Source organism: Lepidochelys kempii, chromosome 2 (genome assembly GCF_965140265.1).
Source record: "Lepidochelys kempii isolate rLepKem1 chromosome 2, rLepKem1.hap2, whole genome shotgun sequence".
Taxonomy (NCBI): domain Eukaryota; kingdom Metazoa; phylum Chordata; order Testudines; family Cheloniidae; genus Lepidochelys; species Lepidochelys kempii.
This window is the reverse complement of record NC_133257.1, coordinates 254,892,762-254,907,645: the sequence shown is the minus strand read 5'-3', so window position 1 is coordinate 254,907,645 and position 14,884 is coordinate 254,892,762. Positions and strand designations below refer to the sequence as shown.

At 44.8% G+C, this 14,884-nt stretch overlaps 1 protein-coding gene across 11 annotated transcripts in view; it reads right to left on the bottom strand.

Moving 5' to 3' along the window:
* PRKAG2 (protein kinase AMP-activated non-catalytic subunit gamma 2) overlaps positions 1 to 14,884 on the bottom strand; it is a 386,863-nt gene that overhangs the window by 282,428 nt on the left and 89,551 nt on the right. The window contains exon 1 of one of the 11 annotated variants that reach the window (XM_073334619.1): positions 12,989 to 13,235. The exons of 9 other annotated variants lie outside the window; for them this stretch is intronic. In XM_073334619.1, the coding sequence (XP_073190720.1) occupies positions 12,989 to 13,027 (39 nt within the window). In that variant the 5' untranslated portion in view covers positions 13,028 to 13,235. Of the gene's footprint in view, positions 1 to 12,974; positions 13,236 to 14,884 lie in introns of those variants that run through there. One more of the 11 variants, XM_073334622.1, reaches the window with a different exon arrangement.

The window sequence follows — 14,884 nt, the reverse complement described above, 5'->3', positions numbered from 1 at the left end:
TACTCCACGCTTTGCAGCTGTCCATTTGATTTTTGCTTCCTACATTTAGTACTTTGCACTTGTCTTTACTGAATTTCATCTTGTTGCTTTCACACAAATTCTCCTGTTTATCAAGGTCCTTTTGAATTCTAATCCTGTCCTCCAAAGTGCTTGCAACCTCTCCCAGCTTGGTGTCATTCACAAATTGTAAAAGTATACTCAAGTCCATTATCCAAGCCACTATTAATAATACCTAACACTATCGGACCGAGGACTGACCCCCACAGGATCCCACTAGATATATCCTCCTAGTGTGACAGTGAACCATTGATAACTATAACTAACCACATTATAGTACTTTCATCTAGGCCACATTTCCCTAGTTTGCTTATGACAATGACCTGTGGCACTGTGTCAAAGCTTTACGAAAATTAAGATAAATCACAGCTACTGCTTCCCCCCATCCACTAGGCCAGTAACCTTGTCAAAGAAGGAAATTTAAGTTTATGTGTAGTGATTTGCTCTTGACAATCCATGTTGGACTATTAGTTATTATCCTCTGGAGGCTGTGACAGACTCAGACCAGAAGGATATAAGAAAGTAAAGTATATCAGCCTCAGAACGAGCAGGTAGGTCCCTGTTCCCTGGATAGCCAAACAAAGGCTACTCCAGGCCAATCAAGACACCTGAAGCTAATTAACCAGTTAAGGTCATTAGGCTAATGCCCGCACCTGACCCCAATTAACTGGCAAAGGGTCAGTTAAGGCCATTAGGCTAATGGAGACAGCTGGAACCAATCAAGGTCTCACTCATACTGCTTAAAAGCTCTCCCTCCCAGTTCCCTAGGGAGAGCCCAGGTGAAAGGAGTTGGAGGAGAAGCAGCATTGCTGTATTCTGAGGTAAGGGTGAAACTAGGAAAAGGGGACCACGGGGAAGTGGCCCAGAGAATCAAAGCAACTTCAGTGGTGAAGGGAAATCCGCCAACAGCTGCTACTATTAGGATCCCTGAACTGGAACCCGGAGTAGAGGGTGGACCCGGATTCCCCCCACCATGCTCTACAGAGATCCCCTTGAGAGGGGAAGCAGGCCTCGATCCAGTCAGGAGGCTGAACTGTGCCTACTGAGCGCTACGGATCAACAACGACTGTGGGGTATTTCCCCTTCCCATCTCCCACACTGGCCTGTGATGAAAGTAAATCAACAGGATGTGACTCTTGCCGCTATACTGTGAAAGGAAGATCACATTGGGGCCTTAGTGAGTTTCTGAGGCTACTGAATCCACCCAGACGTGTGGGACCCACCAATACAGGCTCCAAACTTTGTCACAAGGCTTACAAATTGATCGTTTAATAGTTTGTTCTAGTACCTTTCCAGGTATCTAAGTCAGGCCGACTGGTCTGTAATTCTCTGGGTCCTCTTTGTTACCCTTTTAAAATATAGGATCTGTACACACACTTCTCCAGTCCACCGCAACCTCACCCGCCTCCATGAGTTCTCAAAGATAAAGGCTAATGCTTCTGAGATTGCTTCAGCTAGTCCCTTCTGTATTTTAAAGAGAATTTTGTCAGGTCTTGCAGACTTGAATACATCTAAATATTGTTTAATCTGTTCTTTCTTTATTCTGGATTGTGCTTTCTCCCCCTTGTTGTTAACATTAATTGTGTTCATAATTAACCTTTTTAGTGAAGACTGAAGCAATATAGACATTAAACATCTCAGTCTTCTTGATGTCATCAATTATTAACTTTCCTTTCCTGCGAGGTAGCGTAATTCACACTTTCCTTTGTCCTTCTCCTAATACATTTATAGAACTCCTTCTTATTGTTTTATGTCCCTTGTTAGATTGTAACTCATTCTGTGCCCTAGCCTTTTGATTTTGTCCCTACATGCTTCTATTTTGAGCTACTCTTTTGTACTCATGTGCTGCAATTTGTCCAAGTTTCCTCTTTTTGTAGAATTCCTTTTTTATTTTCAGGTCTTTAAAGAGTTCCTGATGCAGCTATACTGGCCTCTTACTACCCTTTCTAGATGTGCATTACTGCTCTGCCAAGAGCATTCACTTAAAACTTTTTTTTTTTTAAATAATCAAATATTTGAAGGATGTGATCTGAGATTTTCACTTCTCTGCTCACTATGTCTACTAACACATTATGGCTCTCACTTTTCACTGCCTTGCATCTTGTCTAGTAATTGCTACCCGAATGAAGTGGGTGAACAGACCACTATTCTGAGTTGATAAGTATTTTGCACCCCTTTGAAATGGTGACTGCAAAGGATGCAAGGCAGTGGTGAATCAGGCCCTAGATATGGCTATACAAGAGCTATGTATTATTACCCAACCAGGAACAGACACTTTCCTTGACGAACTTTACCCACGCTTAGCTAGCGCTTCAGTACGGAGAACATTCCCTACTGTTTTTCTGGATTTCTCCTTTAATAAAAGCAGAAAAGGCAACTTGATGCAGCCTCAGAGTGCAGAAAATGTGCCCAATTTTGCAAGGTGCCATTGAAATCCAGCATTCTGCAGGGTCACATCCTCACAAAGCTCTAAGAACCTACCTATGTGATGTTCTTATCTAACATATTTTCTGGACACAGATAACCCCGTGTATCCCTCTAGGTTTAGGAGGATCAGGGTTTCTGTTAACTTCAGGAGGCAAATACTCTTGTTCCCAATCATCGGCTTTGCCCAATCAGCATCATATTTATTAGGAATAGCCTCTGACTGCACAGTCTATTGATTAGACTGTCCATTAGAAAGAAGAGATCAGGACACAGGCAGTTAGCACACATGCTAGCACTAGGGTCTTAATGCCTTGAGATTCTCAATTTGAGGAAGGGTTTGGATTCCAAACTCCTACCAAGACAAAATGAATGACTCAAGTTCTTGAGGACAAGGTGCACATTTTTGCAGATCGGACCTGATGGAGGGATTTCTCTTTCAGAACTAACCTTTTAGAAACCCTGCAGACCTCAGAAGACATCACTCCAATGACTACTATTTAAGTTAAAATTCAGACTTGATTCTAAATCTGTGTTATTAGGAGTCTTGAACACAGAAATCATTGCTTCCAGACACAAAGCTATTATTTTGCTTTTCATTAAGGACACAAAATATGGATGATTTTAGAATTTTTGGCAATTTGGAGAGATGATTTAATGGCTGCCTGTATCCAGTGCTCCCTGATTTTCTGGGACCAGTGGTACCAAGAGGACTGTCCACATTTAATCCACACCTAAGAATATCCAGGAAACATCTGCAAAGTGAAATGACCCATCACATTTTAATCTAATGGTTTGTAGATTATAGCATAATCTGAAAATAGAGCAAAGGAGCTATTACATTTACAGGCCATTTAGAATATCAATTTTGGGTTGTGGGCAAGGAGAGGGAGAAGGTATTTTTTTACATAATATGCCAAAACAATTAAAATATACCCATGATTGTATCATTCTTAACAAATAAAGGCACGGGGGGAGTTGAAATGGACAGATTTCTACTCATTTGTTGGGCTTCCATTCTGAACACAGCACTGAGTCTTGCTGTGATATTCTGTTCCTTATGGGTACGGTTACTCATTCCCTACCCGTTCCAGTGAATCTAACAGAAGTGTGTGCTCTGGAAGACAGAGTGATAAATTATACTGAGACGTTAGGATTTTGGTTACTAGGTCTCAGTATGACTCAACGAGTGGGCAGTGACAGATGCAGAATGCTCGTTACATGCACAGAAGCCAGGTTTGTACTTCGCAAGGCTTGGCTGATTTAATTTCTCATTTCTCTTAAATTTTTTAAAGTATGTTCATAATAAAAGAAACCATCACGTGGAACTGGATAGCTGGAGCCAGTGGAAATGAGATATGGAGACCTTCAGTTCTGTGTTCCTGGCTCCAATCCAGCCCAAATCTTGGTGCCTGAAAATCATTAACACCATATAGTGACTATTCAGTGCCCTCTGTGAAATTAACTTGGTGGCCTCAGTACAGTTCCTAGAGGATAAGCATTCGCAACAGAAGATCACCACAACTGCCATTTAAAGGCACCTTTCTGGGCATCCTAAGCAAACAAAGGATTAAATGGCTATGGAAACTGAAGCTACCTATGCATTGCCACACCCATTCCTGTACCGTGCACAGCATGGGTGGCTACTGCTTTACTTGGCTAGAGCCTTTGCTAACAGAGCCCCACCAGTCTCCTGACTTTGTAGTACTGGTGGAACCTTACTGAAAATACAAACCACATTAGAACAGAAATGCCAAGATATTTCCCAGATAATGGTTGACCAAAATAGTTTGTTGAGTGGGCTAGGTCCTCATGCTGGAAACCCTGTCAGCCTCAGCACACCCCTGAGGAAAAGGATCTCGTCCAAATCACTAACATCTTGTTCTTTTTGAGACTGATCCTGACAGGTGCTGAGCACCAGCAACTTACACTGAATTCACTGTTTGGGATCAGGCCACATATGAATTGCTTCAACAGAAAACCATAGAGATTTGTGGGATTTTTTAATATCTCAGAGATATGGTATTCTTTATACCCATTCCTCCAGTCTTTAGGGGGAAACCCCAGCTTTATCTTCTGAGTCACCTGGTTAATCACCTTGTAAAGAATCCAGCAGCAACAGCCATACTGAAGAACTCCCATGGAATGGGTTGGGAAGGAACCAGGCAATAGAAGACAGGATGGGCATATTCTGGAGCGCGAGATCAGAGGTGGGGCTGTGTGTAGCATGTTCCGCTCTGTACAGACTACCATGTTATTTATATGTTTTAAGTTAACCAGCAAAAAAAATGTCCAGAGGCCTTGAGACAGTATGGAAATATTATGAATGTTGCCCTATTCCTAAAGCTCAACAGTTAATAGAACATCACTTGTGGCTCTCTGACAGGATATGAGTAAGAACCCCAAGCATGTGACAGCCTGTTTATTGGTTCTTTCACGCTAGGAATCGTACAGTGCTATGACTGTTCACAGAGTATTTATTATTATGGCAGATGGACAACCCAGCTAAAGCATAAATTAAAAAGAGAGAGAGCACACAAGAGAAAAAGAATAGAAAACTGTGGATATTCCCTCCTCACCATCCCAGATCAGACTCCTCCACTCTCTCTACTAGGGCTGCAACTTGGCCACCCCTCACAAACTGCAACTTGTACAAGCAGCAGCCTGCTTACTGACCAGCAGAGGGAAGTACCAACACATCACACCACTGCTGCATCATCTACTATTTATCGGTTTCCAGCCTCAATGTAAAGTCTTATTTCTGATCTTCAGAGTCCTTACTGTGTGCTAGGTAGCTCGGTTCTGGATGGTAAGCAATCAGTATTATTATCTATTACTCCTAGGGGGAATTCTGCACCACCGTGCAATGCAGAATTTTACAGAAATTAATGTTGTGCCTACAGAATTTCCTTTTTCCTCCCCACAGAAATGGGCTGCAGAAATATTGGCCACCACCAGTGGCCACTGGACCCGGCCCAGCCCAGCTCTCAAACAGAAGACAAGGCTGGGGGGAGGGAACAAGAAGGAGGCAACGGTGTGCAGGAAACTCTGTGCAATCTTGGGACCAAGCATCAAGCTATTTCTCCCTCTGGATCCCTGGGCTCTGGAGGGAGCGGGCAGGGGGGAGAGTATCTGGGCTGGGAGGAGCCATGGCTATGCAAGTGAGTGTCTGGCCCCTCGGCTGGGCTGAGTGGGAGAGCGAACAGAGAAACAGGAACTGGGCTGTTGTAGGGGTTTCTTTAACTCTCTACTCCTGGGGGAATTTTTGTATGTGTCTGTATTGTTACACACATACTTGCTGACAAAGTATTTTGAAATAAATTACCAAAATAACTGAAACTGGCAGTATTATATAGCGTTAACAAATTTAACTTTGCAAAATTTTTAAGAATTTAAAAATATTGTGTGCAGAATTTTTAATCTTTTGGCACAGAATCCCCCAGGAGGAATCTATTGGAACCATGACCAAAGGTATGCTGGGGCCTTCGCGTTATTGGATAGACAGGAATACTTAGACACGAAGCATTCTGAACTATAAAACACCTTAGCAAAAAAAGATATCAAAACTAAGCCCAAACCCAACCCTGTTCAATGCAGCCCCACTTTGTGATAAGACCCCTCCAACAGAACATCTCCCTCAATACCCAATCCAAAATAGGAAGGCTGGGTGGAGGAAGAGGAAAGAAAGAAATTGAGAACTTCAAGAAAGGGAGGAGAAGTTACAAGGATGATGAGGGATTTAAAAGGAAAAACAAACAACACACATCTATAAGCAGGGAGAGATTGTGGGGATCTTGCCCTTCTAGGCGTGCTCAGTGCTATCAGTAATTGCTGACAGTAATTTTGTGATGGGGTCTTAGAAGATGTAGATTAGACAGATATTTTCAAAAAAAAGTAGAGTTTCAGGAAATAGTTAAACAACAAAACTACAGGCAGCAAGAGATCATTAAACCTGACCAAAGAGAACTGTGTCCGAACATAGTGGAAATACCTGGGATACTATAGTGGTGGGTGCCAATAAAAAGAAGATCAGTTCGATAGACAGGCTCACATCAGGAGTGCTTCAAAAGTATCTCAGTGTGTTAGCTTCTATTTAAAGAAAAAAGGCTGCACTTTATACTGTGATTTCCTCATTCAGTATGGAGCAAATCTTCTAGAGAAGAATTTCCTCAAGGACAACGCTTCCCACTGATGTCCACAGGAGCTTTAACCGAGAAATTGCTATTGGAATTTGTTCGTGTGTGTGAAGAGAATTTTCCTGCTGTAAAAAAGGATATTAAAGTTTCTAGGTAGGAGATTAGACCCCTCTGATCAACTGGTCCCTTGATTTAATAGGGAAGATGATGCTTGGAAGTCACTTAAAAAAAAAAAAGGAATAAGGAAATACTAGATGTTGCCAGTTACTCCCCTCAAGAGAGGGAAATCAAGGCCACACATGCTGCGGAAAGAAGATCAGAGTAAGATTCCTAATGGAGCCTCATGGGAAGGTCCCCCTGTAGAATGATCATTTACCACCATGCCTTTGTGCTGCATTGTTCCGTATCCTCCTTTTCCCACAGAACACAAACTCTTTGGGGCATGGAATTCGTTACCTGTTTGGCATAGCTCTGAGTACACTTACAGCACCAGACATATAATATATTGAATACAGTGGTCTCTTGTCATGGCTCATACAGAGTGATCTTGTTCTTCTGGTATCTGGGCCAAAGAGACATGGAGCACTGTAAACTCCATTCTAGGACCCAGTGAGGATGTCTTCTCACACACACTCTCTCACTTCTCTACCCTCCTTTGTATGTAATGGTGCTGTTTCTTGGAACTGAAAAAACAACCTCAACAAATCAGTAAAGAGAAGCTCTAATCTGAGCATCTGCAGGGCATAGTAAAAATTTCAGTAGTTGGCCTACATCTGCCTTAAAATCTGCTGACAAGACATCAAACCCTTCAAGCTAGCCTGTACCTTTGTGAGACAAAACCACAGGCCACAAATTCTAACCTCCCAGGCTTTGATCCAACAGCAAGTGAGAACAGATGTGACCAAACTCAGTTGTGGGGAGGAGAATAGGTATTTTTATTTTTTTGTGTTGATGGATCCATGCAATAAAAATAAACAACATTAGCACCTTTCATCCTTCAGAAGCCCAAACCATTGTATAAACTTTATGTTTATAAACACGATAGTTTTGAGATTAAAATAGTGGACTGGCACTCAAGAGATCTGGGTTCAGTTCCCAGTTCTGCCACAGACTTCCTATCTGACAGGTCATTTAATCATTGTCTCTTTACCGTCTGTAAAATAGGGATAATATTACTTCCTTTCTCTCATCCTGGTCTGTCTTCTTCATTTAGAATGTAAGCTCTTGACAAAATGTTTGTTCAACAGCTAACACGGGGTTGTGAGTTCAACCCTTGAGGGGGCCATTTAGGGATTTGGGGTAAAAATTGAGGATTGGTCCTGCTTTGAGCAGGGGGTTGGACTAGATGACCTCCTGATATTCTATGATTCAACACAATGGGGCCCTGATATCTGCTGGGACCTCTAGGTGCTGGTGTAATACAATATAATAAATAATAATAATGATGAAATCATTACACAACTTTGCCCCATGGAAATGCAGCAGCCATTCTGCACCAGTAATGCTGCTTATCACAGATCTTTTTTATGGAGACTTGAGGAATAATGCATCTGTTTGAAACAATAGAGGAATTTAAAATTTAAGAAGCTTAGTTGTTATCCCAGTTGGAATTTGGCCAGAACACCCTGTACTCTTTTGTCAGATCCTTTAACACCAGTGGTCATGGTCTCAGATTTAGGAAAAACATTCAAAGAATAGTATCTCTGACAACACTGTGCCTCCTAACACGGTCCCATGGCAATTGCTTAGAGCCACTCAGATTCTTACTGTGCACTGGGATCTGTTCTTTTCTTCAAGAGGTCTTAAAGACAGTGACAGCCCCAGAGCCAACACAAACAGGTGACTAAAATATTAATCCACTCATAAAAACTTGTACCTATAAGAAAAATCAGTCAAATAGAGCAAGATAACAAGTGGGGTTATTCATCATCACTGGAGCTATTAATCACTGTACTGGAATCTATCTAACAAGCATGGTTTGGAAATAGCGGGAGTAAAACCCTTTCCCCCTCAAATGCAGCAGGACTTCCTTCACAGCTCCCACCTGCAGAAGGCCCTGCACCTCCTGAGCAAGCAGATGCTCCCTGAAGAGGGACAGGGAGTGGGGGTGGGGGAGAGAAATAAACTGGAGGGTATATTCCACTGCTACTGTGTTGAGGGCCTACCAGTCCGATGTTATAGAGGCCAAAGCAGGGAGAAAGGGGGACAGACGGTTGGGAAACAGGGGAGCAGGATCCAGGACACAGGCTGGAAGGTCGCCCTTGAGTGCACCCTCAAAATACCTGCTTACCACCCGGTTGGTTACGGGTGGAGCTTGAGTTAGCAGAGGGTGCTGGCTGATGGCCTTGCCGCCGCTTATAGTCCTGGCCCTTTTTGCAGAAGAGCTCCAACTGAGGTTGGCTCCCAAACCTGTGGGGGCGGTTGCAGTTTAAACCACTTCCTCGCCAGCCCCAGCATGAAAAGGCCCAGGGAGCGCAAGCTAGCCCTAGAGTCTTTCAGGCCAGGTAATTTACTGTCCATTTGCTCAGAAAACAGTGCCAGGCCTTCGAATGGGAGGTCATGGATGGATTGTTGAACCTCCATCAACAGGCCCAACAACTGTAACAAGGAATCCTGCCTCATCAAAACGACTAAAGCCATGGTCTGGGCCACAAAGTCTGCTGCATCTGAGGCCACTTGGAGGGCTGTCCTGGCCACAGGTCTGCCCTCACGGGAGGATAGCCAGCAATTCCTTCCTGGGTTCCTCTGGCAGCACATCCATGAATTTGGCCATGGACTGCCAAATATTAAAATCATAATGGCCAAATAAGGCCTGACGGTTGGCCACTCTCACCTGAAGGCTGGCCATAGAATAAATTTTTCTGCCAAAGAGATCTAGCCTCTTTGCCTCCTGATTCTTAGGTGCTGATCCCGACTGGCCCTGTATATTATTCTCACTGACTGCCAACACAACAAGTGTGCTTGGGGCAGGGTGGGTAGCGGGGACATAGTATTTTGTTTCTGCCTGCTTGGAGGGGCGGGCAGGGAGGAGGGTGTCTGCCACAGGGCTTAGTAATTTTCACCACTTCCTCATGCACCGGCAATGCTACCTTGGAGGGGGCTGCTGCACTCAGCTTCCAGCCCCAGGTTTGAAGTAACCCTCTCTCAAGAACTCCTTGTGGGCCCTGGCATCATCCTGGGGAACCGAGTGAGAGGGCCCCGCTTTTGCCTCATCGGGTGAAGATGATGAGGGGGCAGCTACAGGCGGATCTGCCAACTCCACTGCTTCTGCTGGCTGGCCCTGGGGAGCCTGCTGTGACTCCGCGCCCAAGTCAGGGGGCAGGCGGGAGACTGTCACTTATCTGTCAGATGCCCCCCAAGGCTGATCTATACCCCTTTGATGCGTGGGGAAGTCCCCAGGGGTTCCATAGTTTCCAGGGGGCCAGCCACTGCCCCTGGGGCCATGCTACCACTGGTGGCCCAGCGGGGAATCCAGATGCCCCTGATGGGTGGCCCTGGCCTGCGGGCAGGGTCTTCTGCTCGCTGTCCAAGCCTGAGGAGGGGGAGACTTGTCTGGGGGCCAGGATGGTACCAAGGCAGCCTGTCTAGCCCGATCCTGTCAGCTCTCCATTAAGAACCCGTACGAGGGCAATGGCTCTCGGTGTCGGGATCCCGGTGACTGCCAGCAGCATTCGGCTGATCAGAGACGGTACCCCAATGATCGACACCTCAAGCTTAAAAAGTGATGCTGCTCTGTAGATTGGGAGTGGGAACAGGAGTGAGAAGACCAACATGTAGGAGACCATCAATGCACTGGTGATCCGGCAACAGGTCTCCAGGGAGCAACATTCCAACTCTCCAGAATGGTGCCGTGAGCTGGGAAAACAGCTCGGTCGCTCCCGGCACCAGGGCTCTGGGGACTGGTGCCAGGCCAGACCAGAGGCAATCAACGCCTAGAGCCCGAGGAATGCTGCCCAGAGTCCAGGTACCAAAGCTGGGAACTCTGACAGGCAAGCTGACCCGCATCAGTGGTCAGCATGGGCAGCACTGGAAGGGACAGTATGTCCTTAGCAGCCTGAAAGGCCTCCGGCCTGGATGGCACCGCCAGATGCTGAGTGCCTTTGCCACTCCCGGGGTGGCGGGCAGTCTTGGAGTGGGCTCAACCATTCAGCGAGAGTCGGAACCTGGCCACCATCCAGAGGGGAAGAGCTGCCCCATGCGGGTCTTTGCTCTCCTCCAGCTCTCTCCTTCCCTTTACAGGACGTAGGAAAACGTCCCCTCCCAGCCTTTCTTTGCTTTCTAGCCAGTACCGGGGATGGGGATCGGCACTGGTCTGAAGTCGGTGCCGGTGGCCTGCTCCACACCAAGGCCGCAGTGCTAGGAGTAGAGTCCGATCTCGTCTGCTCCAACGCTGGTGCAAGGGCCAATGCCATAAGGAGCTCTCGGAGATGAATGTCCCGCTCCTTTTTGGTCCATGGTCCCAAAGCTCTTGCAAATGCAACACTTGTTGCTAATGAGGATTTCCCCTAAACCAGGGGTCTCAAAGTCCCGGGCCGTGGGCCATCTGCGGCCCAAGAACCTCCCCACTGCAGTCTGTGGCAGAGAGATGCATGCAGCCACGCTGCCGGCTCTGTCTGCTGCAGGCACCGCCCCATTGGCTGGGGGAAAGGGACAGAGATATCATCACTAGTTGCTGGGTGGAGTCAGCCATGGAGGCAGCATCACTTTTTTCCACAATGAATACAAACAAGTCAAAATACTGAACACAAACTATTACTAACTCTAACACTGAGGGAACTATAAAACTACCAACTTTTTTAACAACTATACATAAAAAGTTCGCAACTAGACACAGTTGAGAGAAGTAAGCTTGCCGAGGCAAGGAGACGTTCCAGCACCATCTCTGGAGGTAAGAAGGAACTGAGGGAGGGGGGAGCCAGCAGGGCTCCTTATACTGCAGCATATGTGCACCACTCCAGAGAGCGCCAGAGCCGGTCCCCTACGGATACCACAGAGGGAAAAACTTGCAGCACCGGTGCATGTGGCGAGCACACCCCCCTACATTGGAATGGACATGAGCAAGCACTCGAAGAAGAACTTTGGTCTATGGGATCCTATTATTAATTCTTTAGATCAGAGCCAGTGGCCGTAGGTCTCCGTCTGACAGTGAGCTGGTAGTGGTGTTTGTCAGTCCCTCCGTACTGTGACCCACCTGTTCAGACACCTGCAAGTGGAGAGGCACTGCTCCCTGCCACTAAAAATCTACAGAAGAACTAAATCAACAATAAAACCAAGACAAAAATAAGCATGACAGACTCCTCCCATTCTGGATTTCCTGCCTCCCTGTTGATCAAGTCAGCACCTTGAAAAACAAGGGTTTGGGCCCATGTTGATAGGGTCCATTTCATCCCCTTTCCAGTCATTTCCTCTTCCGACAGATGCTCCTGGTCCTCAACAACCATATTTCAGTCACTTAAAATCTTTCTGATCTCCCCTAGGTGCTCTTAGTCTGTCCAATCTCCACTTTGCAGCCATTCTTGGCTTTTCACCCCATCTGGGACTGCAGCTGTCTGAAACTGAAATCAATTCTCCAAGGTCAGATATCCTATGTTCTCATGACCTGCCATGTACCTGAAAGCATGGCCTGAATCGGAAGCCAAAAGACAGTAATCCATAAGCAAAACATACAGATATTGCTAAAATATCTTGCCTCCTTTACTCAAATAATTGTACACCAGCACTCTAGTAACACTCAGGTATTAGACCTCTTTCAATTGTTACATTTTAGGCTGATCCTGGGAGATGACAGGCCTGAGCTTTAGGAGGCAATCAATACCTAAGAGGCCAATTGTTGGGTGCTCAGCATTAAGCCTGGTTACATAAAAGAAAAACAGAAGGGAAACATGCAGCAGAAATCAGAGTTGCCTGCAGTGTGAATCATTATTAAGCCAAATTTTAGCAAATCCCAAATTGGAAAAAAATGAGTATCAACAAAATAAGATTTAAAACGAAGGAACTTTCCAACAAATCAGGATTTTTGGTTGTTGTTAACTAGCAACAGCCACTAATTGGGTAGCAGTTGCCGCTTCCCCTATACAAGCTGTTTGAGAAGACACACACTGTAGGATGCAGAGACCAGATGGTTTTAAGAAGAAATTAAATACACACACCCCACAAAGCTAATCTCTTTTCGAATCACTAAGAAAAGTTATGCAAGGGAAAAAACCCCACACAATTGTTTGTACTAGATAAAAACATTTTGTTCAGCCTTGAAATATCTACTGCAATTAAATGCTCTAAAAAGAGAACATCAACTCTGCCAGTCGTGCATGCAAAAGAGACAAAACATGACAAAAACAAAATATGCGAGGACCATACCTTTCTCATATTACCTTATGTATGTCTGCTCCCAGCAGAGTCTTGCAGTGCATTCATGCTTCCTTCAAAATGAATACAATCCCGATTCCCTTTATAACAAGTCTCTTACAAAACACAGATGATTCACACAAATTCTGACTTAGAGCTCTGAAAAATCCTGCAGCATGGCTTAAAATGTCCATAGAAGAACTGCATTAAAAACCTCTCCGAAAAGGCAACTGAATTAAAACAGTTCAGGCTCTGCTACTGATTCTGATGCTGCAACAGATGGGGACCAGGGCTGGGTGTGTTCTTGATTCCCATCACAGCACAACAAGAGGATGGCAGAAATACTAGGGAACCCAGGATAATACAGGCAACAGTTTTATCTATTGCTGCCGGGTGGATGCCAAAAATGCTTCAGACACATTAGAAGATTCAGTTACAAGAATGCAGCAACCTGTCTTATTAATTCTAATAGGGTTAAGGATGAGTGAATTACACAAATGGGTAAGGAAGTACTGAACAGCCTAGATATCCAAATGTCATGGGGACATTTAATAAGTTTGGGGGTTCAGGAAATTTTTAATATGTAATTAAAATAACACGCTGGAGACCAGGATCCTGTTTTTGGTAACAGGAAGATTCAAGGAGTCCAGTGGCACTTTATGGTGCCACCGGACGTGTTGTTTTTGTGCATATAGACTAACATGGTTACCCTTCTGATAGGAAGATTCAAATAATTTAGGTTGCACTGCATTCTAATGTTTCAGGGGAGGCAGAGTAGTCTAGTGGATAAAGTACAAGACTTGCAGTCATGGGACACAAGTTCAATTGCCAACTCTGTCACTGGTCCACTCTATGGTGATAGGAAAATCACATAACCTCTCTGTGCCTTTGTTTCCTCAACTGTAACATGAGGATAGTGACGTTTACTCAATTTTTGCAAGTTGCTTTGAAATCCCTGGATGAAGAGTACTATATAAATGAAGATAAATAGATATGTCAGGTTGAATATGCAGAGAATGTAATTAAAACAAAATATATATATATATATACACACACACACACACAGGCAAAATAATGCAAACTCTGAAAGTGGGAGCCGGAAAAAAATAGGAGTTTCTGAATAAGAAGTCCATTGAAAAAAAATTCTTTAGGATAATTTAAATATTCAGCTTTGCTCAATGTCACCTACAATCCCAGAATGGACCCTTATACTAGCAAAAGAGGCACACCAAGAAACTCCAACATCAAGGGAAGGAAATTAAGTTTTCTGACCTTTAGGATTAAAAGACAAACAAAACTCAAATTTGGGGACTGGACTGCCACAGAGCTGGTTGGGCTCCTCCTGCCGGTGGCTCATCACACTAGCATAAGGGGATCCAGACACTGACTTCTCTGGGTCTCACCAGGCTGCTGCACTGTTTCCTCCCTTCACCTCTGGCACATTTCCTGGGCACCTACTCTGAATCTGTTACCCCTTCATGAAAATGGAGCCCCACAGCTTATTTGCTATAGGCCCCAGAACCAGTGCTAACTCTCAAGATACCCCAGTAGCTTAAGCACACCCTCTCCCAGAACTCTACTCGCAGGTGTGAGCCTTCTGGTTACCTCTGCAAGGGGCCACATGGTACGAGAATGACATAACACACTGACCCTTTGCACAGAAGTCTCTTTACCTGCTCTTTACTTAAGCACAAGAAATACAGAGAATGTACAGATCATATAGAAAACAACATACATCCTGAATGCAATGCCCCTCACTCTAGCTCAGTGGTTCTCAACCAGGGATACGCATACCCCTGGGGGTACGCAGAGGTCTTTCAGGGGTACATAAATTCATCTAGATATTTGCCTAATTTTACAACAGGCTACATGTGAAGCACCAGCAAAATCAGGACAAACTAAAATATCACGCAATTACTTGT